The sequence below is a fragment of the Mirounga leonina genome, unplaced genomic scaffold (genome assembly GCF_011800145.1).
Source record: "Mirounga leonina isolate KUSES-001 unplaced genomic scaffold, KU_Mleo_1.0 Mir_127, whole genome shotgun sequence".
In the NCBI taxonomy this organism is placed as follows: domain Eukaryota; kingdom Metazoa; phylum Chordata; class Mammalia; order Carnivora; family Phocidae; genus Mirounga; species Mirounga leonina.
This window is the reverse complement of record NW_023270316.1, coordinates 79,703,877-79,725,843: the sequence shown is the minus strand read 5'-3', so window position 1 is coordinate 79,725,843 and position 21,967 is coordinate 79,703,877. Positions and strand designations below refer to the sequence as shown.

The window sequence follows — 21,967 nt, the reverse complement described above, 5'->3', positions numbered from 1 at the left end:
GTAAGACACAAACAGATAATTAAGAATCAACTTTGACAGATTGCTTATTTACCTTTCAATTAAGCAGCCTTTTTTTATATGTTTTTTTTTTAAAGTCTTTTAAAATATTTTTTTAGGTAGGTAGCCATCCAAGCTTCCTGAAGGAGGTTCGAGACCACATGCAGGACTCTTTCTTAATGCAGCCTGAGGTAAGCAGGACTGTAGCTGTGGTTAGCCCTTGACAATTTCATGTACTGCTACTGTCTTTATTATGTAACTGAAAAATCATGTGCATTTTGAAGTATATTAAAATTTATGAACTAAAAATATGTCAGATAATTTTTTCCTTATGTTATCGTAGGTAAACTTTATTTCACAAATTTTACATGTATTGTGATTTATTTAATTTGCTTTTAGGTATTTTTATTAAAAATTATCTTCAGATAAAAAATTTATGCGCAGTACCTTGTCCACAATAGGCATTTACCTACGATATAAAAGGTCCTCTCTTTTGTGCCTACCTGAAAGATATTAAAAACCCTTTATTTTGTAAAAATTTCCAAACTCATATTCCTTTATCCAGATGAATAGATTAATACATAAATATGTGAATAATAAATGTATACAATTAATAATTTTAACTGTAGTACAAGGAATTCATATTGACATACTACTGCTATATATGATTGATCTAAATACCGTATTCACATTTTAAAACATTAATGTCCCTTGCAGCAAATGGAAAAAAAATTACTTCTTGTTTAGGATCCAATCCTGGATTATAGGCCGTTATTTCTTTAAAAATATTTGTCTCTTCCCCCCTTTCCTTCTTCTGAGACCCTAATTCCAGATATATTAGATTTCCTGCTATTGTCCCATGGTCCCCGTGGCTCTATTATTTATTGGTTTTCTTTTTTTGGTCTTTTTTTTTTTCTGCATTTTGGAGAGTGTCTATTGTTGTATTTTAATTTTACTAATCTTTTCTGATACACTCTTAGTCCCATATGGTTTATTTTATGTCTCAGATCTTGTATTTCTCATCTCTAGAAGTTCCATCTGGGTCTTTTTTATATCTTCTATTCCTTTCCTCATTATGTTCATGTTTTCCTGTACTGCTTTCTTGAATATATCAGCATATTTATCATAGCTCTTTTAAAATTTTTGCCTACTATTTTCTTAGCTGTCATTTCTAGATCTGTTCCACAGCTTGATTTTTTAACTTTCTATATAATGAGTTATATTATGTTTTGTGGAATGTTTAAAAGCATTGTTTCATATCTTTTGTGTAGCTTTCTGGTTTTTAAAAGTGGGAGATTAAATCTAGTCTCTGTCATAGCTGGGGTTGGAAGTCCTATCTGCTTTAATCTGAAATAGTTCCCTAGTCTTTGTCTTTCATGACCTTGACATTTTTGAATACTATAGGACATTTAGTAGAGTGCCTCTCAATTTCAAGTACATCAAGCTTTTATCTCTTGAGTACTTTCCCATGTGGTTCACTCACTTGGTCAAAATATAGTAAAAGAAATGTATTACATACAATGTAAAAGAATAAATTAGGGGGAAGTTTTATTTAAAATCATGTGATGATTAATTTTGATATTCATATAGAATTGGGTAAAATTTAAATGTAAGGTACCAATTTTCAATGAGTAGACTGAAAATGAGCCAATTTGCCATAAACTCCCTATTATATTTACCTTTATCTTACCAGTATCTTGTTTTAATTAGTTCTACCTTATTCTTCTTCACTGAATTTGTAAGTAGGTTTATTTTCTCCCATGTCTGCATGGGGAATATAATAATTGTGAATTTGTTACAATTAATTTCATTTTTAACTCACTCAATGTATATTTATAGGATGAATGAAATTTAAATATTTTGATTGTTTACACATAAAACAGAAAACATGGCATGGACGGATATTTCTTTTTTTACTAATGTTCTTTCATTAAATGGGTCCTTTTATTTTTGAAGTGGTGGCTGTGTTAAAATATTTTCAGTATTAATGATTCTATCTTTCTGATAGTACTTTCTCATTCTCTTCAGATAAAAGTATTTGTCAGTGTGGACCAGTTGCTTAGCTCCTTGTTTACTTGACCCAATTCAACTGGTCTACTTTTTATTGGTACGTCTTAAAACTTACTAATTACTTAACCATTCTGCCAATAAAATTATTGTCAACTTGAAGGATGTTTCTAATAAGTTAAAAAAAAAAATCTAATCCAGGATTAGATTAGATGGTTGGACTTCATTTATATTGATAAAAGAATTCTTGATGGGTGCTGCTACATGCAGGTCTTGTACAAACATGTGAGAGCTGCTTTTTCTCTTTGTAATCCTGTGATCTAATGGCAAGTGTCCTGATATTTTTAGTATTTCTAATTTGTACTGTGATGCCAGATTTTAAAAATTCTTTTTTCTTTCATTGTCTTATTGATGTGTTTTCTTTGACTCTTTTCCCATTATGAAAATTTGAATTATTACATAGGCCTCAGGAAAATATTTTGTCATTTCAAGCAAAAAACCAGCATTCTCCTCTAATGTCTTTGTAACACTGGGAAAGTCATAATTAGACTTAATAGGTTTGCAGTTATTCTTTTCTGTTCCTTGTTACCATCCTTTTACTGTTGATAAGTATTTCTTTTTGTAGTGTATGAGAGATTGAAGAATGGGTTCATTTCCACTTTGAAAAGTAAAACTTAGGACTTCCGCAAAGTGATATTTAAGTAAATGGGGAATAGGCAGCCTTGCTTATTTTTTATGGGTATCATAAAAATATTTTTTTTATGGTACCAGTTATGTTTTTCTATAAAGTTTTTTTTTTCTTTTTTTGATGTTGATGTTAGTTATTTGTTTTTGGTTATTTTACTTTCAATTTATTACCTTTATTTTCTAAAATCCTGTGGCGCTCATGAAATTTGTCCATGCAGTTTACCCATTTTGTTATTTTTGGCCTAACTGTCATCTTCCCTGACATCTATTAGTCATCCATTCATGGAACATTTTGAGGCCTTTTAATATCATTATATTGTACTAGACGCTGTTGGGTATGATGATGAATAAAATAATCTCAACATCAGGTGGAAAGATGGTTATAATTATTTTGCAATACGATATGTGATATTTGATTTAGCAGCTTTTGATAGTTGTGTAACCACTCAGAAGAGAAAGCAAATACAAGTTGCACATTTTAAAGACTTGCTTTTCTTTATGTTTGATTTCTAATTGTGACTATCATGTTTTTAATACAAATACACCAGTTCATCTGCTGTATTTGTATTTTTGTAAGACTATGTATATTTCAGTAATACTGCTTTTGTCTAGTAATTTTCAAAGTGTATCTCCTTTGGTCTTACCATTATATATTTTACCTTGTTTCTTTGAATTACGTGTTGGCAAATATTTACTCTTGCCAGAAGGATTGACTATTCTTATCTATTGACTAATTATTAGCTTTAGTTAATAGCCCAAAATCCTGTTAAATGACATTTTTTTTAGTTTAAAAAAATTTAAAATAATGGTGTTTTATTGTGGTTGAATGAGGTTTTAAACGTACTATACATAGGTGGTTAATTGGTTTTAAGAGAACTTCCAAAAGTTCTTGACAACAGCACAGCTCAGTGGAAAAAATATTTAACATCAAATTTTTCCTCTGAAGGACTGTAGTCATTTGATTATTAAGGCTTACACTTTGTAGGTCCATTTAATTTCTTCTATCAAATGACAAAGAAGTGTGTCATGGTAAACAGAAAACACTGTCTGTGCCTTTGTTTTTCAGTTTATACTTTACCTGTAGGTGGGTTTTTTTTAAAACTAATTAATAGAGAAAACCCTATTTTTTGTAGGAGACTTAGCTGAGATCATTACTTTTGTTTGAACCTGATTTAGCTGAATTGTAGTTAACAGTTTGCATCCAGATGAAGATTTCTGACCCACTAAACCTGATTAGAGATTAACAGAATTGTTTTGCAGAGAAAAGGTGTACTGAAAAATATGATAATTTTTTCTAATTAAATTACAGTTTTCTTAATTATCTTTTTATGTTTCAAATTTTAGAAATATGGAAAACTGACCACTTGTACTGGTTGCCGAACACAGTGCAGGTTTTTTGATATGACTCAGTGTATAGGTCCTAATGGATATATGGAGCCATATTGTTCAACTGCTTGCATGAACAGTCACAAGACAAAATATGCAAAATCACAAAGTAAGTTTCAGGTATTTGGAAAGCTAAAAAACCTTAATAATATGACTAATTTTTTTTTTTTAAGATTTTATTTATTTGACAGAGAGAGAGAGACAGCGAGAGAGGGAACACAAGCAGGGAGAGTGGGAGGGGGAGAAGCAGACTTCCCGCGGAGCGGGGAACCCAATGTGGGGCTCAATCCCAGGACCCCCTGGGATCATGACTTGAGCCGAAGGCAGACGCTTAACGACTGAGCCACCCAGGCGCCCCAATAATATGACTAATTTCTTAACTACTCTTTCCCCTAACTTTGTTTTTATACTTGTATTTAACTGTATAAGCAATTTTTATTTATCACATTAAACTTTCTTACTGCAGACCTTTTTTAGTGGTTTTGACCATTCCATATTTCTTTGAATTTCTTTAATTTTAAGTTATTGGTGAAGTTCTGTCCATGTCTGCATTCTTAGTTGAAATTGTTTTTCCTTCCAAAGATCTAAAATTGAGATTGTTTCAGGTATCCATGTATATTTTAGAGACATGATGTTAGAGTCTCTATAATGATATTTTTTAAGATGCAAATTATCTTGGAAATTAATAAAAGAATAGCTTATAGAAGCTTCCGTTAAAAAAAATTTCCCAGAGGTCAATTAAAATTTTGTCTAGACTTTTTATCATTTTATAAAGAAATCAGATATGTATCTTTTCTCTTCTAGGTTTGGGAATTATTTGCCATTTTTGTAAGCGAAACTCTTTACCTCAATATCAAGCCACAATGCCAGATGGGAAACTGTATAACTTTTGCAATTCCAATTGTGTGGCTAAATTTCAGGTTTGTTATTTATTTTGGATAACTCTCACTCCCAATAAAATACACGTAGAAGATAAACAGTGTAATATGCTTTATCTTTATTAAATGTGCTAACTTGTATGTAGTTTGTTGAGGGTCAAACTGCAGGGTGGAGATTATAGGGTCATAGTAGTAGACATAGCTGCAGCAGCTCACTACTTAGCGTGGATAATCTAATTGACTTTTTAATTGTTTATGGTAGAGACTTGAAGGAAAATAAATTTTAGTATAATTGAGCTCAGTGCCTGATGAGTACTATATTCTTAGTCAATGGTTTTAGTAATATGTGACTTTTTTTTTTTTTTTTAAGATTTTATTTATTTATTTGACAGAGAGAGAGATAGCGAGAGCAGGAACACAAACAGGGGGAGTGGGAGAGCAAGAAGCAGGCTTCCTGCCGAGCAGGGAGCCCGATGTGGGACTCGATCCCAGGACCCTGGGATCATGACCTGAGCCGAAGGCAGACGCTTAATGACTGAGCCACTCAGGCGCCCAGTAATATGTGACTTTTAAGGGGAATTCTGTTTTATGATAAATGGATGAAGGACATAGGTATATTTAGCCTGGAAGTGATGAGCATAAATGTTTTCTTCATATATTAGAAATACGCCATGTAAAACGGGGATGGGACTTGGTACAGTAGACCCTAATTTAATATAAGATCACTTTAGGGAGACCCTTTTCATTTTCGTAAACGTAAAGAACTTTCTGGCATAGTTCTTTAAAGTTGGATTATGGATAAGCTTAGAAGGTAGTATTACTGCAAGTGTTCAAACTTAAATTCATTGACTACTTGGAAGGAATAGTTGAAAAGGGAATTTAGCATTAGTTAAGTGGTGTGAGTAGGTAGGTTTACTTTGCTGTAGGTGAAAATTTTCAAGGTACTCAAAGGTTCAGACCAGTGCATAAAGCAGTGCTTCATGATAATCTTCCAACAGTTCTACAGTGCTGCAGACACTGCGTACTGTTATTTATTTATTTATATATATTTTTAAAAGATTTTATTTATTTATTTGACACACAGAGAGACAGCAAGAGAGGGAACATGAGCAGGGGGAGTGGGAGAGGGAGAAGCAGGCCTCCCGCCAAGCAGGGAGCCCGATGCAGGGCTCGATCCCAGGACCCTGGGATCATGACCTGAGCTGAAGGCAGACGCTTAACGACTGAGCCACCCATGCGCCCAGTTCTGTGTTATTTAAATTGAAAATGTAGTCCATTAAATGTTAGAGTAGTTACAACCATTATTAGCATTTAAATTGAGGTAGTTTTTAATTCAGCCAGGTGAATGTTGTTTTTATTAATACATCCTTGACTGAATTTAGGTAATAAACCATTTTCAAGACTAAACTTTTATTTTGGAAGTTGGGATCATGGCCATTGATACATCCTTAGAGTGGTAAATACTGCTTCCGACTTGTTGGCTTTTCTTAAACTAGAAGTTAAGGAGTAAGGATTAATTAGATGAAAGAACAGTAGTTAGTGTCTTTGGCATGCTGCTTCTCAGATTTCAACTTTATTTTTGATGTTGGTAAACTGTAAATGCTAACAGAAAATGTTTTAACTACTTTTTTTATTTAACTGAAACTTGTATTACCCATGATTTGAAGAGACAATTTGTATATGTACATTGTATATATATATTTTTTTATTTTTTATTTTATTTTTTTAAAGATTTTATTTATTTATTTGAGAGAGAATGAGAGAGAGCACATGAGAGGGGGGAGGGTCAGAGGGAGAAGCAGACTCCATGCCGAGCAGGGAGCCCGATGCGGGACTCGATCCAGGGACTCGATCCAGGGACTCGATCCAGGGACTCGATCCAGGGACTCCAGGATCATGACCTGAGCCGAAGGCAGTCGCTTAACCAACTGAGCCACCCAGGCGCCCCTGTACATTGTATATTTTAAAGAAACACTTAATGTAGACTGTTATTTCTGGGGAATGTATCCAGATAAGTGTTGGCAGCCTCATCACTGTAACTCTGCATAAAAGTGATACAAAGAATAGAAAAGCAGCATTTTTTCCCTTTATCTTAAAACACACCATAGATTTTGAATTTTATGTTTTCATTAGATGATGTTTCCATTTCATAATAAGGTAATAGGATAGTATTCATTTATTTTGAAAGAATAGTTAACCTTAATGGACTTACACAGTTTTTTTTTGAAACATCAGGGCACAGTTGGTTTTTATTTAAAAAATGTATTCACCTAATAGTGACTATCTTAAATCTGCATGTTTTCTTTTTTAACAAATTTTAATTGTGTTTTACAATGTATGCAGAAGTTTTAAAAAATGATAAGGTTTTTTGTATAAAGATTCTTTCCTCTCTCCACTGCACCCCTGAAAAATTTTTTAACTTTTACACATTCAAAAGATTATATGTAATGTGTAATATATATTAGAGAATGATAAATATCAGCATACTCACCACTCAGGTTACAAATTAGAACAAAACTTTTTTTTTAAAAGATAGATTTATTTTAGAGAGAGAGCGCACCACCCACAGACACCCCCCCAAGCACCATCCCCCCCCCCAAAAACCCCCACACCCCAGCATGGATGTGTGTGGGCATGCCTGAGTGGGAGGGGGGAGGGGCAGAGGGATAGGGAAAGAGAATCTCAAGCAGACTCCCTGCTAACGGCAGAGTCTTATGCGAGGCTGGATCCCACAACCCTGAGATCGTGACCTGAGTGGAAACCAAGAGTTGGATGCTCAACTGACTGAGCCACCCAGGTGCCCCTAGAACAAAACTTTTTAAGCCTGTGTATGCTTATATCTTTCCTTTTTTTTTTTTTTTTTTGAAGATTTTATTTATTTATTTGACAGAGAGAGACATAGCAAGAGAAGGAACACAAGCAGGGGGAGTGGGAGAGGGAGAGGTGGGCTTCCCGGGGCTTGATCCCAGGACCTTGGGATCATGACCTGAGCCGAAGGCAGATGCTTAACGACTGAGCCACCCAGGGGCCCTGCTTATATCTTTTCTTATTCTGTAAATTGTTTTAACTTTTTAAAATGTAATAAAACTAAAATTATTGGTATCAATTCCAGTCTGTAAATCTTTTTTCCCCTAACTTTGTAAAAGAAATGATCAGTTTTAAAAAGTATTATGGGCTGTTTTCACTGATGGAATTAAAATGATAGCAATATTGCATGTGGGACAAATTACTACTTAAAATGCCTATTGGAGAGAACTAGGAGCCAGGTTTTTTTTTTTTTTTAAATGTTTAAATACTAGTTCAGAACCCGGTTAACCTTAACTATTATTTGCTCAGGTTTTTTTAAAGGTAAAAAATAATTTTTGAGCTGTATGATTTTTCCTTTTTCATGTAATTTTAAAATAAGTGGTAGTAATCCTGAATAAAAAATGAATTTCAGTTTCATAAAACTTAGTGTACTAGTAAGTAATTTTTAAATACAAAATTCAGAAATACAATTTTATGTGAGGAAATATTTAAGCAAGAAACATACTATTTTCTGGACATAGTCAAAATTTAACAGTAGTTACAAATAATTCTAAAAGTATGTTTTGTTCTTTGTTTTAGGCTCTAAGTATGCAGTCATCTTCAAATGGTCAGTTTGTAGCTCCAAGTGATATACAGTTGAAATGCAACTATTGTAAAAATTCCTTTTGTTCAAAGCCAGAAATCCTGGAATGGGAGGCAAGTCCTATTTTATTATATATATTGTCTTGCTTAAATAAGAGTCTAGTAAAATAATAATGGTGTTTCCATTTGATGACTGCTTTCTTAGTGGACAAGGATTAGTTCTTCAGATTTTGTGATGATTGAATTATTTACTTCCTTTTGTGGGAAGAGCATCAACAAAGGATCTGTTTATTAAGTCATATCCTTTATACATTATATTTGTAATAGTGTACAGGACGTTACTTTGTTTAGCTACATACTTGGAGCATCTGTTTGTACTGTATTTTTCCATTTTACTACCATCCTTATTAAATATCGTCTGAACTATAATATTTTGTATTGCCTGCTACCTGCACAGATTAGAATCTGTTAGTCATTTACCATGTTGTCATTTAACATTTTATAATTGTTTTAATAAAAGAATCCTAATATAAATGTATTTTATTTTCCCTTTCTCATCACTCTTGCCTTCACCACTTTATTAATTTACTTTGCCATATATTTTTGCCATTAGCAACACCTGATCATTATTTTTTGTTTAAATAAGGGAGCAGTGATGGATGAATGCATGGACGGATGGATTTACAGGTGGACCTGGCTGAAAATTGCTTTCTTGATCAGTGTTCATCTTTGGCCATTCTTTCTTTCCATCTTTTTTGAGGGCATGGAATATGTAATAAAATGGTGTACAAGACATAGTACTAACAGTAGATTGCTTTTGAACTACAATTTTTAGTGGCTATTGGTAAGTCAGTAGCTGAGTCCTAGGAGAAAGGTGATCACTAGAATCTGACTAATGATTACTCAAGTACTTTGGAAATCTGAAATTTCATTATTTTAACACTTTAGTCCTTAGAAAATTATTGAGCATTTAAACCAATTATTCTTGGAGGCTACTGTTGGCACCCAGTGATGATTTTTAGTGACTAACACCCTCTTTAAATCATAGCAGGAAAAATGTTGAAAGTCTAGTAAGAATAAAGGAATAGTAGGGGATGAGGAATGAAATCCATAAGTAAGCACAGAGAATAATGTTACATAGGGAATAAAGATCCTGCCTAGATTGAATTTTTATAATACTAGATGAAATTGAGGTCCTTTCTACCATCTCCATGTAAATGCTACCTGGCTTTTGTAGTCTTGGTGTTGCTTTTATTTACATGGAGGTTAAGTTTTGGAAGGAGTTAAGAAACACTGTCTATCAAACTGAGAGTTGAGCCTGTCACTCAGGCGATTGAGAATTCAAGGGCCTCTTTCTTCTCATTCCACTGTTGGCAGTTGTATTTTCTTTGTTGCTGTTTTTCCTCTTATAAGTTATATGTCCACAATGGGGCAACTTTCCACTGATTGCCTTATTACTTGAGTTGGTTCCTAGACTCTTTCACCTTCCTTGTCTTGGTCTTCAGCTGTCTTTGCCCCCTGTTAGGTAGATGGATTAGACCTAGTCTATGCCCTCCATAATAACAGAGGGGAAATTATATGCCCTGGGAATTATAACTTGTTTGTGTTTGGCTGGTTTCTGGAAAGTAACTCTGGCTATTGTAGGTTTGGGGCCAGTAGAAATGACTAAATAATGCTAACCTAGCTCCATTCAAGGGAACCAACTCAGTCTAAAGTTTAGCAGCACACTGTATCATGGCCCCAAATTGAATATGCATAATAGGTCTGTTACTATAAGCGGCGGTAGGAATGTGATTGAGTCTACTTGACTGTACTCATCAAAGAATATTTCTTTTTGAGTGAAACTGATGTTAATGTCATATTTCTCATCTTTTTGTAGTTTACCCATGTTGTATCTTCCATTGCTTTCTTCCCATTTCTCCAGTTCCCTTAGCAACACCAGACTGCCATCTTGTTCTAGTGATACTTTTACAATTTCACTGAGTAATTTTGGGGTAGTTAATGGTATTGAATTTTGTGGAGTTTTTTCTGAGAAAAAAAAAAAAAGAAATGTATCCCCAAGGATTATCAATCACATTTAACTGGGTAAATGATTTAACTTTGTTTCTGTAAAAGTGACTTGTTTATTTCTTAAACTTGTTCTTGAGGTGGTTGTCATATACTTACCAAGGTTCCCATTGTGCATTTAGAACAAAGTGCATCAATTCTGCAGCAAAACTTGTTCAGATGACTATAAGAAGTTGCATTGCATAGTTACATATTGCGAATACTGTCAAGAGGAGAAGACTCTTCATGAAACAGTAAATTTCTCTGGCGTTAAGAGACCTTTCTGTAGTGAAGGCAAGTGTATATACAGTGTTCATAATTTTTGTTAATATTTAATGTTAATTTTTTGCCCAAATTTTTTAAATATATAACTACATGTATCCAGAGTAGCTGTACAATTTTAGTGTAGCTGAACAAAAAAAATTGAATTTGATTTTCTACTGACTTGTTTTGTTATTTTAATTTGTAGACCTCTGGGCCTCAAGGTATTTTATCTCTAAAAATTTAAAAACCTTTTTTCCCATTAAAAGGAAGTTTTGAAAATAAAAGCATTATTATATGTCATTTCTAAACATAGAAACTGTGATCCGAAAGGTGATTTTACAAGTGGATTAGAATTATTTTCCATTGGGTTCATTTCGCTGCCCAGCTTTGTGCCTAGCCTACAAAGGTTTTCAGTATACCAGAAAGAAAATCATATGTGGCATTACTACAATGGGAAAATACTTTTAGGTTTTTAATTTGGGATGCCAGGCAAACACTGGCTCTTGTTACTGTATATTCAAGAATTCTTTTCTCCTCTCATTTACACTTTTGCTGCTCTGGTACCAGGCAGCTGATTATAGAAATAAATGCCTGTTCTCATTCTAATTCTCCAGAGATAGGAACCAGGATTGTAACTATGGGTTTGGGGCTCTTGTTATTATCACTTTTCCCCAACTGTCACATTCTTGCTCTAAGCTGGCTTTCAGTTTCTATTCTTTCTTTAGCCCCAGGCACTGAACTCTCCCAGCTTTTCTATCTGCTATCCTCATCTGTCATTTTCCAGTTAGTTCCCCCCGGCCCCCATCCACTTTTTATATGGATTTTTGCTGCTGGTTAGGAGCAAGAAAAAGGCTGGAAAATCCTAAATGCCAGCAGTATTGCATGACCGAAAACTCAAAAGATCTATCAGTCCATTCCATCAGTGCCTTCGTCTGATACATTATACATTTCACATATGAGGTTTTGTATGTAAGAGGGTACTGCTTATAAAACAAGGCATTCCTCTTTTTATAAGTTTAGTTGAGTACATTTCACCTGATGAGAAAGGTAACCATGTTTACTGTTAAGATCATAGCCGTGATGAAAAGTGACATAGTGTTTCATTGAAAAGATTGATTCTGAATTAATTTAACTCCACACCTGAATTTTTATTTAGTGTGGATCTTAGTGATTCATAAGTCTGAATATATTGGTGTTGATGGCTGACATACCTATCCATGATCTTGTACTATTTAGATTATATGGATTTTACTAAAATGAATAGACAAGTAGCAGCAAATAGAGAGTTGACATATAAGAGTATAATTTTCAATTGGAGGGACTTATATCTTTAGGCAATAAAAGCTTAAAAAGGACATGTGTCTTTTTCCTGTTTAGTAATATATTTTGTGCTTTCTCTAACTGCACCTAGTTTTCTCCTGGAACTTGGCCGAAATAACAAAACATGTAATACCTAGTATTACCATCAAAATCTAATTAGAAAGATAAAGCTTTAATGAAGGTAAAATATTAAAAAGGTTTTTAAATATAGTTCATGATAACAGAAAAGAAGTCATAGGACAGTACTTAAATAATTGCCAAATAAACCAATAGAAAACAGTTGCAGTTTGAGTTCACAGATAGGAAAGATTATTTAAAACTAGGTTCAGTAGAATTTGCAGAGGAGGTGTAATTTGAACTCCTTAGTAATGAGTGGGTAGGATTTCAGTAGATATGAGTGCAAGGTCATTCCTGTGTGGCACAGTATGAGTAAAAAGTATGGAAACTTATTTAATTCATATAGAGATATTGTAGAGATTAAGGTTGATATGTAAAATCACTTAAAATAATGCATTCATATAGTAGATAAAAATATTTTATTAAAAGAATAACAGAACATTTTCTCTGAACAAGTCAATAAACCAGTTTTACTTCCCTGAAGGTCCATGTAGGGTGTCAGAGAAAAGTAAGGCTAGAAATTTTGGCTAAAATGCCTGCTTAGTTGAGAACATCTTTAAGTTTTACTCAGTGCTTCTCAACAGTCTACACTGTTTGATTTCTCTAATGCCTATTTGCGGTGTGTTACTCTATGATACTTCAGCAGGATTATATTTAAATAGCCCAAACAAAATAGTTACGAGATGTTACTAGATTGGAAAGTCTTAGAGCATTATTTGAATGCACATGAGATCTAATAAAATATTCCATGCTCTGTTCCAGTATTTACAGGTTGTTGTTGATTATATTATTCAGTTTTGATCAGAAAAAGAGGACTTATATGTGAACTTATAGACACTTCATAAAGCTAATGATCTGTTTGACTTAAAAGCGCTTTCTCACCTCAAAGAATAGTTTTCGATATTTTTTTTGCTTTAATATTAAAACCTTGTATTTTTCAGGCTGCAAACTATTGTATAAACAGGATTTTGCACGACGTTTAGGATTGAGATGTGTTACTTGCAACTATTGCTCTCAACTGTGTAAGAAGGGAGCAACTAAAGAACTTGATGGTGTCGTGAGAGATTTCTGTAGTGAAGACTGCTGTAAAAAATTTCAGGATTGGTACTACAAGGCGAGTAACTAAAATTTTTTATTATAGCAACTGCTTTATCCAATCTTTAATAAAATATTGCAGTTACTATCATTACAAATATGGTAGCTTATTTATTTAAAAAATGTACATACATTAAGCCCTGCCCAGATTATAGAATTCATTAAAATTTTTGTCATTTCAGAAAGTTTTTTGTACAACTTGAAGTAGCATTTTTACTTGTTTTCTAACTCAGCTATTACCCCAAACTAGAATATATCTTTATTTTCAGCAATATAGTTTAACAAAATGGATTATTTCTCTAAAATTTGTGTGTCTTTATTTCACCAAATAGAAAATAGACCATTTTATCAGTTTTGAACATTAGCAGGTAATTGTTTTAGACACTTCGGATGTGTTTTAAAACACTTTGTTCTTTTTTACCTTTATAATTGTGGATCTTTGGAGAGTTCCAGATTGAAAAGACTATATGGATAGAGACCAAAAATATTTAATTTGAAACTGTAAATAAGTGTGTGTGGTTGTCTTATTATAATCTACTTCTAGAAAAGATAAACCACTTTTTTGTCCATTGCATTGGTTTTTTCCTAGATAAGAAAAATGAGTGTAAATTTGGGCTTTGTTTGGTCAGATATTACCCAAGAAAAAGTTATTAGTTCATATGTCCATAACATGGAAAATCATCTCAATGTTAAAACTTCATTATGGTTGTACTTCTAAAACATGTGAAGACGACATCATCATAACTTCAAAACTGTGAAATATTGCTAAAAGAAACAAAGGGTAAAATGGTTGAAATATGTAGAATATTATTTATTTAGTTCACTTAATGAAAGTGATTAGTGCTAATATTTTTAGGAAAATTACAAAAATTCTTGGTGTAGTTCTTGAATGTTTACAGCTCCACATATCAAGTAACATTTATTAAATTAAAAGAAGATGCTTTCCAAGTTGAAAGAGGTTGTGGAGGCTAAGAGTTTTGGTGCAATTTTAAAATTACTTCATTATTTTACTGTTGCTTCTGACTAATTTGTCTTACAATTAGGGGCGCCTGGGTGGCTCAGTTGGTTAAGCATCCAACTCTTGATTTCAGCTCTGGTCAGGATCTCAGGGTCATGAGGCTCCAAGCTTGGCTTGGAGTCTGCTTGAGATTCTCTCTTTCCCTTTCCTTCTGCCCCTCCCCCGCTCAAGCTCCCAGTCTCTAAAATAATTTAAAAATTTAAAAAATCTTAAAATTAAAGTTCAAATTTTAGAAACACACAGGACAAACATACTAACATCCTCTAACATTTGTTTTAGTCTAATCCAACCTTTTGTTCTATTAAAGACAGTAGCAATTTTGAGAAATCACTCAAAATGTTACTTTAATAGCTTATTTAAAAGCTCAGTTTTGTTTAACACATATGAACACTCTCCCCTGTTTGGGAGGTTTTATTTTTGAAAATTTGTTTTGGATTTAAAACAGCAAAGGTATTTAGTGGCTACATTATAAAGATGGGAAAATTCCATTTTATTCTTCCTTTTGGTTACCCTTTTGATCGTTTATTTTATAGTTTGAGAGACAAAAACTGTTACCATATGATAAGTATGATTTCTCTGTCATTTTATTGTGCAAATTTCTGCCTAATTGTGTAATTGTGAATCCAGACCTTTAATATTTAAAATCCTTTTTGGAGGATTTTGTTTTTTTATCCACAGAACACTAAATGTACTTCTGTTTGGCTTCTTTCTTTGAATGATTTCTTCTTGTTTTCTTTTATATTACTTAAAATAGAGAAGTCTTTTTGTTTTTTTGTTTGTTCTTTTTGGGGGAAGCAAAGAAGTGTTCTTTGGCAAAAGACCATATTACTCTAGATACTGCCATTTGTTCCATTTTGCTATTTATTTTAAAGGATAATTGTGTCTAATGTTTTTATGCAATGTTTAATGATGAAATTTTGGTGAGGCAGTGCATTTCAGGATATATAACAACATTTAGTTAAATAACCAGTTGTAATTATCCGTTGGTTTAAAGTCAATATTTTGTACATTAAACACATTTTTATTGTTATTCCTTGTCTTATATTAAACCCAACAAATGTTTGTGTAATATGCACAATAGCATTTTTACATTACTAACATTTTTACATACATTTTACTAACATTTTACATACATATATTACATACATTTTTACTGTACTAACCTGAGGAATAAAGGTTATATCATTTTATCATAATGGTAGGGATTTGTAAAGCAAGTAATGATGATTTTTCTATGATCAATAGGAATACCAGCTTTGAGATGAAGAGTTGCCCTCCTTATTCATCATTGGCTTCTCTGTGGTGGCAACCAACACTAAATCAAGGAATAACTTTGTTCTGTGTGTCAAATTGTATTTTCTTATACCTCTCATGAGTCTCTCCTGTCACTGCTACCATCCTGATATCATCTTGAAAATGTAGTAAGTTGAGTCCCAAACCAAATTACGATTTTTTTTGACCTTTTCTCTTCCACTTTTTAAATTTAAGAACTCAAGTTTTAGATTTTAGTTCATTATAAATGTGACACTTAACAGTCAGTCCAGCTTTTATTAGAAAAACAATTTTTTAAAAGGAAACTTTAAAAGCAACTTTAAGAACAACAGGTAGCCAGTCTAGTTTGTTAACTTCACCTTTAGTCATGAGCATTTGCTTCCTAACCAGAGGAGCACATACATTGTATTTTCCACCTTCTTATCTTTGTGCCTCAAGTTCATAGACTATCTATAGTATAAATAACTTTACATTTTTATTTATTTAAATTAAATTTAAATATTTATAAGTATACTTTAAAAATTTTGGCTTTTGTTTCTTTTACTTGACAAGATGTTTTGAATGATCTGTGTTTTTTGGTTTGTATAATGGTTTGCATTTGGATTTAAATAGAGATTTATTAAATACTGTCTCTTCTAAATTGGAATACAAAATCTGTTGAAATCATGCAACCAGAAAATGTTGAGAGGTAAAGTTAACGTTTTTTTCTTCTCCCAAATTGTTCTTTAGAAGGAAGTAGATAAATAAATGTTTCCAGCATAATGTGAAAGCAGGTGGGAGGAGAGATGTTTTGATCTCTGTAAGTTTGAAATTTTAGGAGAAAAAGGGGTTAGTACTGTAATGGAATAATAGCTAGGTGTTTGATAATGTGAAGTTAATTCAAAAGACCTACTGTTTTCCAGAATACTTCACAGTAATTCTTTGTAGAACTAATAATCTTTTCTTGAATGTTATTGCTACAAATTATAGTTTTTTAACATGGGTTTTGATTTGCTGTACAAACCAGTAGTGAATGGCAGCATTCTTTAATGTAAATGCCCTGTAATGGTATAAAAATATGATTTATGGGGTTTAATCAGATTAATACTTACGTTTTAGTAAATCTTAGTCATAAAAGGGTAGTTGAATAAAAAATACTGGGTTTTTTAATTTTCTCTTTTTTTGTAAAAAATTTGCTAGAAATATTTATTTAAAAAATTATTCTTTGTTTTTGAAATAATTTTAGAAAGGGAATATCTAATATTCTTGCTTTAAATGTGCTTTTTGGTAACTGAAGATTTCCTATCACTTGAATGCTTTGCCTTCAATCACCTACCCTTTATCACAGCATTTTCCCCCCCTTTTTTTTTTAGTGAATAACTGTACTTAGTAGGAAGTCATAAATAATTATTTTTTAAATGACTGTAAAATCCCCTATTTCATTCATATTCATGGATTCCCCTCCTCAAAATTAGGTCTGATTGGTGAAATGGGAAACAAGTAGATGGGCAAGTTACAAGGATGTATATATATCAACCAAAAGTGAGAATTTGAAACTGCCAAATAATAAGGGACTGCATCAGTATAGGCTGAATGACCTATTATCAATTATTGAAAGAGAGATTCCTGTATTGGCTGAGATGCTGGATTAAGATTTTTGAATTAAGAATTTAGTACCCACATATTATTTAGGTTTTTTGAACTGGTGACTGTTAATCCACTCCACCCCCTCCCCCCCCATAACAGACAATCCCTGATTTTCCATAGTGACAGGAAGACCACTAAGTAGATGATGAAATTGTATTATTTATTTATTTATTTATTCATTTTTTAAAGATTTTATTTATTTGACAGAGAGAGACAAAGCAAGTGAGGGAACACAAGCATGGGGAGTGGGAGAGGGAGAAGCAGGCTCCTCGCTGAGCAGGGAGCTGGATGCGGGGCTCGATTCCAGGATCCTGGGACCACGACTTGAGTCGAAGGCAGACGCTTAACGACTGAGCCACCCAGGCTCCCTGAAGTGGTATTTTTGAAACCAGCAACTTAAGTTATACTTCAGTTCTTCTTCCTTTTTTTTTTTAAGATTTATTTATGAGATAGAGAGTGTGCGCAGTCGGGGTGGGGATTTAGGGGCAGAAGGAGAGAATCTCCAGCAGACTCTGCCCCAATTGCAGAGTTCATCTGGGGGGATACCATGACCCATGAGATCACCTGAGCCCGTGAGATCACCACCTGAGCTGAAACCAAGAGTCAGATGCTCAACTGACTGAGCCACCCAGGCGCCCTGTACTTCGGTTGTTATGCTGTAGAAATGTTAAGCTTTTCTAAGAGTTCTCTCCTATGGTTGGAAGGAAGTAGTTTTCGTAAGGAATCATGGTCATTTTTAACGATGTTTTCCAATTAGCCATTGTATTTTAAGCTCAGTTCCAAACTTTACCCAGAATTTGCATGAGTGGCTATAAAAGAAAAAACCAAATGGAAAAGAGGTTCACAACTTCTGAAACTTTGATTATGGCATTGAACTTGGATTTAGTATTGAGTATTGTTACTATCCTTCCATTCTGAAAAAATATGTACATATTTTATTTCCATTTGCTAATTGGCATTAATTTTGGTCCTCGGGTACAGAGAAATCATCTAAATTTGTTTTGAACCTTCTGGAAGAAAGCTTCAAATATTGTTACTACAAAATCCAAATGTCTATAATTATAAAATAATGAAGTGATTTCATTGTTCAGATTCTTTGAGGAGAATGTGCTTTGACCTTCTAAATTTTTGTGTAAATAGAAGTATGTTAAGAATTAGCATAGTATATGTAGTGATTTGAATACATTTTATACAAATTGATTTGGGTTTTAGATGTTACATTGAGAACCTTCTTGCAGCATTTTACCTTTATTAGGATTTTTATTTTCTAGTTATTTATATTAACTCATTTTGTCTTTCCATTGTCCTTATAACTTGATACACTAAATAAAGCCCAGTTTTTGATTTGGATTGTCTGCTTGGAATCCTGTCTCTGAATTTTAATGTTTGGCCTTAGACAAGTTACTGCATTTCCAGTACTGTGGTGAGGATTGTAGAGAGTAGATATAATATGCCCGGCTTTTATTTTTCAGGTTCTCAATGAATGAGAGGTAGTCAGGCTACAACTTCACTTTTGCTATGTTTTTGTACTGTTTAGACTCAATAATTAGAATGTTAAGCTTTTGATTTCTTCCTTTGTGCTTTGTCTTGGGTATAAAGTATAAAAAGGGAACCAAACATTGAAACTTTGAATACTTAAAGGTTATTTTAAAGAACAGTTTTTGGGTGGTGACCAGGGACCTTTTTCATTATTGAGTAAAATATGACCTAGTTGATAATAAGTGCTAATGTTACTGAAGTTACCACATAATATTACTGGCAATATAAAATTTGAGCTCACAGTTTTTGGACAAGAGATGTGATTTTGGCATCACTTAAAAGTCATAATTTATACTACAAATCTTCATTCATTTAACATTTATTCAGCAGGAGAAATACCTGACCTGGAGAAAAAAAAGAGCCTGTGTTCTAACCTTGGGGTATGTTTGTTATATAAGACCTGTTTATCAGCACAATCATTTGTTAGTATTCCTGCCTAGGAATTTTGACAGGGTATTTATTCATAGAACTCCTATTGAGAAATAAAGTGAGAGGTTTCAAAACCCACAGTATAGAACTATAGATTATTTAGGTGAATGAGGAAAAGCTACATGATTATTATGAACTTAATGTGTATTGCTTTATCAAAACTTCTAAGTTGTTAGTTAAACCAAAGGGTAATTTAAAAAATATGGTAATTTATTTCTACTCTAACTGGATCAAACAATTATGAAAAGAACTGTATTTGGAATTAATCATTCATATCTTTTGGTCCACTCATTGATCAAGTCGTTAAGAAATAGTGAAAATGGGCAAAATTTAGGGGAAATGGGTTCACTAAAAAATGAAAATCTGTCCCTGGATTATGGATTCACCATTATAAGGTTTAATGTTTTATGTATGAATTTTACTAGTTGGGGCTGATTGTTGTCCTAAAATATAGCTTTTTTAATTAATTAAAGATTTGAGTGTTTTAAAACATGAACTTAAAGTCCTTGTTAATACTTAAATCAGCATATTTAATAAAGCTCTTTAAATTTATTAAACTGTTGAAAAAACTTCAACTTAACATCCATGATTTTCTCATAAGAGCTTGCTTCAGAATTTTTCTGGTCTTATACAACTTCTTTAAATTGATTTTCTTGAGCTATCAGTTGAACACAGGAAATCTGTTTATTAATCAGAGATTTTCAGTGTAATCTGATTGTAGGAAACTTCTACCACTATTATCATTAGGTTCCTCAAGATTATTTTAAAATATTAAAATATATTGTCCAATTTGGTCTATTAGTGTTCACTTTTTTTTGGTATCCTATCTTTGTAATGCTGGTCTTTAACTGCTGGTAAGTATAGAAAGGGATTTTGACAATTAGGTAAATTTTGCTACATTTTTTTCACTTTTATTGTGGATTTTTACTGTATGTTTATGATTTATATTTTTTATCAGAAATTGTTTTGTATTTGGCAATAATCACTGATAAACTTTTATAAATCTTTTAAAGTACATGTCTGAGTTTTTAAATTTTTTTATTTTGAAATGTCTGATGCCTTCCTTTTTTTATTAAGGCTGCAAGGTGTGACTGTTGTAAATCTCAAGGAACGCTTAAAGAGAGAGTGCAGTGGCGTGGAGAAATGAAACATTTCTGTGATCAACACTGCTTACTACGTTTCTACTGTCAGCAAAACGAGCCCAACATGACAACTCAGAAAGGACCTGAAAACTTACATTATGGTATGTAATAATTTAGGTAGTAACTTGAAAAACTTGTATAGCAGTGTTTAGTTTCTTAGATCTGAATTCAAACTAATGATAATGAATAGTTGATTTTGGATAACGCATAGTCCATTTTGTCTGGGTGGAGGTGCCCTGTATGATATTTCTGTAGGTGTATTGTTTTTTATTCTCTTTTAAAAATTTAGTGCTAGTTGAAAAAAAATGGCAATTTTAAATGAAGACCAGTTTTAGGAAATTGTATGTGCTGGGAGTAGGTTGGGAGGAACAATGAAAACCCTTTAGAAGTTGTGACTTATTTAAGAGTTAAGCATAAGAACATAGTATTGAACCCAAAGCAATGAATATTTTCTGAGAGGACAAAATGGGAAAAGGGTTAATTCCACTTATTTAGCTTTGTATTTCAGCTCTCAAATTTGATACTTTTTACTTAAAATAGCTTACAACGTTTTCTTCATTAACTATTTTAAAAAATCAGTAACATTTAATGAGAAATACAGATTTAGAAAATTCTGAAGAAAGTGATATTTGTCTTATTTTAAATTTGTTTGTTTTTAGATCAGGGTTGTCAGACGTCCCGAACCAAAATGACAGTAAGTATTGCTTAAGTAAAGTGCTAAATATTGATTTTTATAATGTGGGCATAAATATATAGTCCAATTTAATCTGATCATAATAAAAGATTTTTACTTTCCTCTCTTGGGACAGTTGAAGTATTTAGGTAAATTATCTAGTATTAAAACCGATACTTTCATATATGCTAAGGAATATAAAGGTGAATTAATTATGGCTTCTACCCACATTGGGGGAGATAGACATTAAATGGTATTTGAGTTGAAGTAACCATAATCTTTTTTTTTTTTAAGATTTTATTTATTCATTTGAGAGAGAGATTGAGTGAGCATGAGCACAATTGGGGGTGAGGGTAGAGGGACAAGCAGACTCCCCACTCATTTGACACATGGGGCTTGAACCCAGGACCCTGAGATCATGACCTGAGCCGAAGTCAGACAGTCAACCAACTGAGCCACCCAGGTGCCTCAAAGTACCCATAATCTTTAAGGCAGTAGCAATACTATGTTTGAAATGATTGACTGAATTATTGTATTTGTTCCTGGTAGCTGTGAAAAAGCTTTAGAACAGTTGAGTAGAAGGTTGCCAGATAGACAGTGATGAAAAGTAGGAGGAATGTGCTAAGGACATGCATAACTATTCATTAGGGCCAAACTTAAGGGGCACCTGTGGTGGAATCATGGAAAATGAGGTAAAAGGATAGGCTGGGCCAGATTATTAATGGCTTTGAGTTTATGTTTCTCAAATAGGTATCTGAAGGTCTGTTTTGGGGGCCAGGACTTACAAGTTTTTATTTTATTATTTTTTTTAAAGATTTTATTTATTTATTTGACAGAGACACAGCGAGAGAGGGATCACAAG

The 21,967-nt window shown here is 32.9% G+C and overlaps 1 protein-coding gene across 3 annotated transcripts in view; it reads left to right on the top strand.

The window, feature by feature from the left end:
- The window catches only part of ZMYM2 (zinc finger MYM-type containing 2), an 80,167-nt gene that overhangs the window by 22,902 nt on the left and 35,298 nt on the right, over positions 1 to 21,967 (top strand). For 2 of the 3 annotated variants that reach the window (XM_035003750.1, XM_035003747.1), the window contains 8 exons: positions 117 to 188; positions 4,036 to 4,186; positions 4,882 to 4,997; positions 8,562 to 8,678; positions 10,754 to 10,904; positions 13,253 to 13,425; positions 20,368 to 20,533; positions 21,092 to 21,126. In XM_035003750.1, coding sequence (XP_034859641.1) covers positions 117 to 188; positions 4,036 to 4,186; positions 4,882 to 4,997; positions 8,562 to 8,678; positions 10,754 to 10,904; positions 13,253 to 13,425; positions 20,368 to 20,533; positions 21,092 to 21,126 — 981 coding nt within the window. The remainder of the gene's footprint in view (positions 1 to 116; positions 189 to 4,035; positions 4,187 to 4,881; positions 4,998 to 8,561; positions 8,679 to 10,753; positions 10,905 to 13,252; positions 13,426 to 20,367; positions 20,534 to 21,091; positions 21,127 to 21,967) is intronic. The other variant, XM_035003748.1, reaches the window with a different exon arrangement.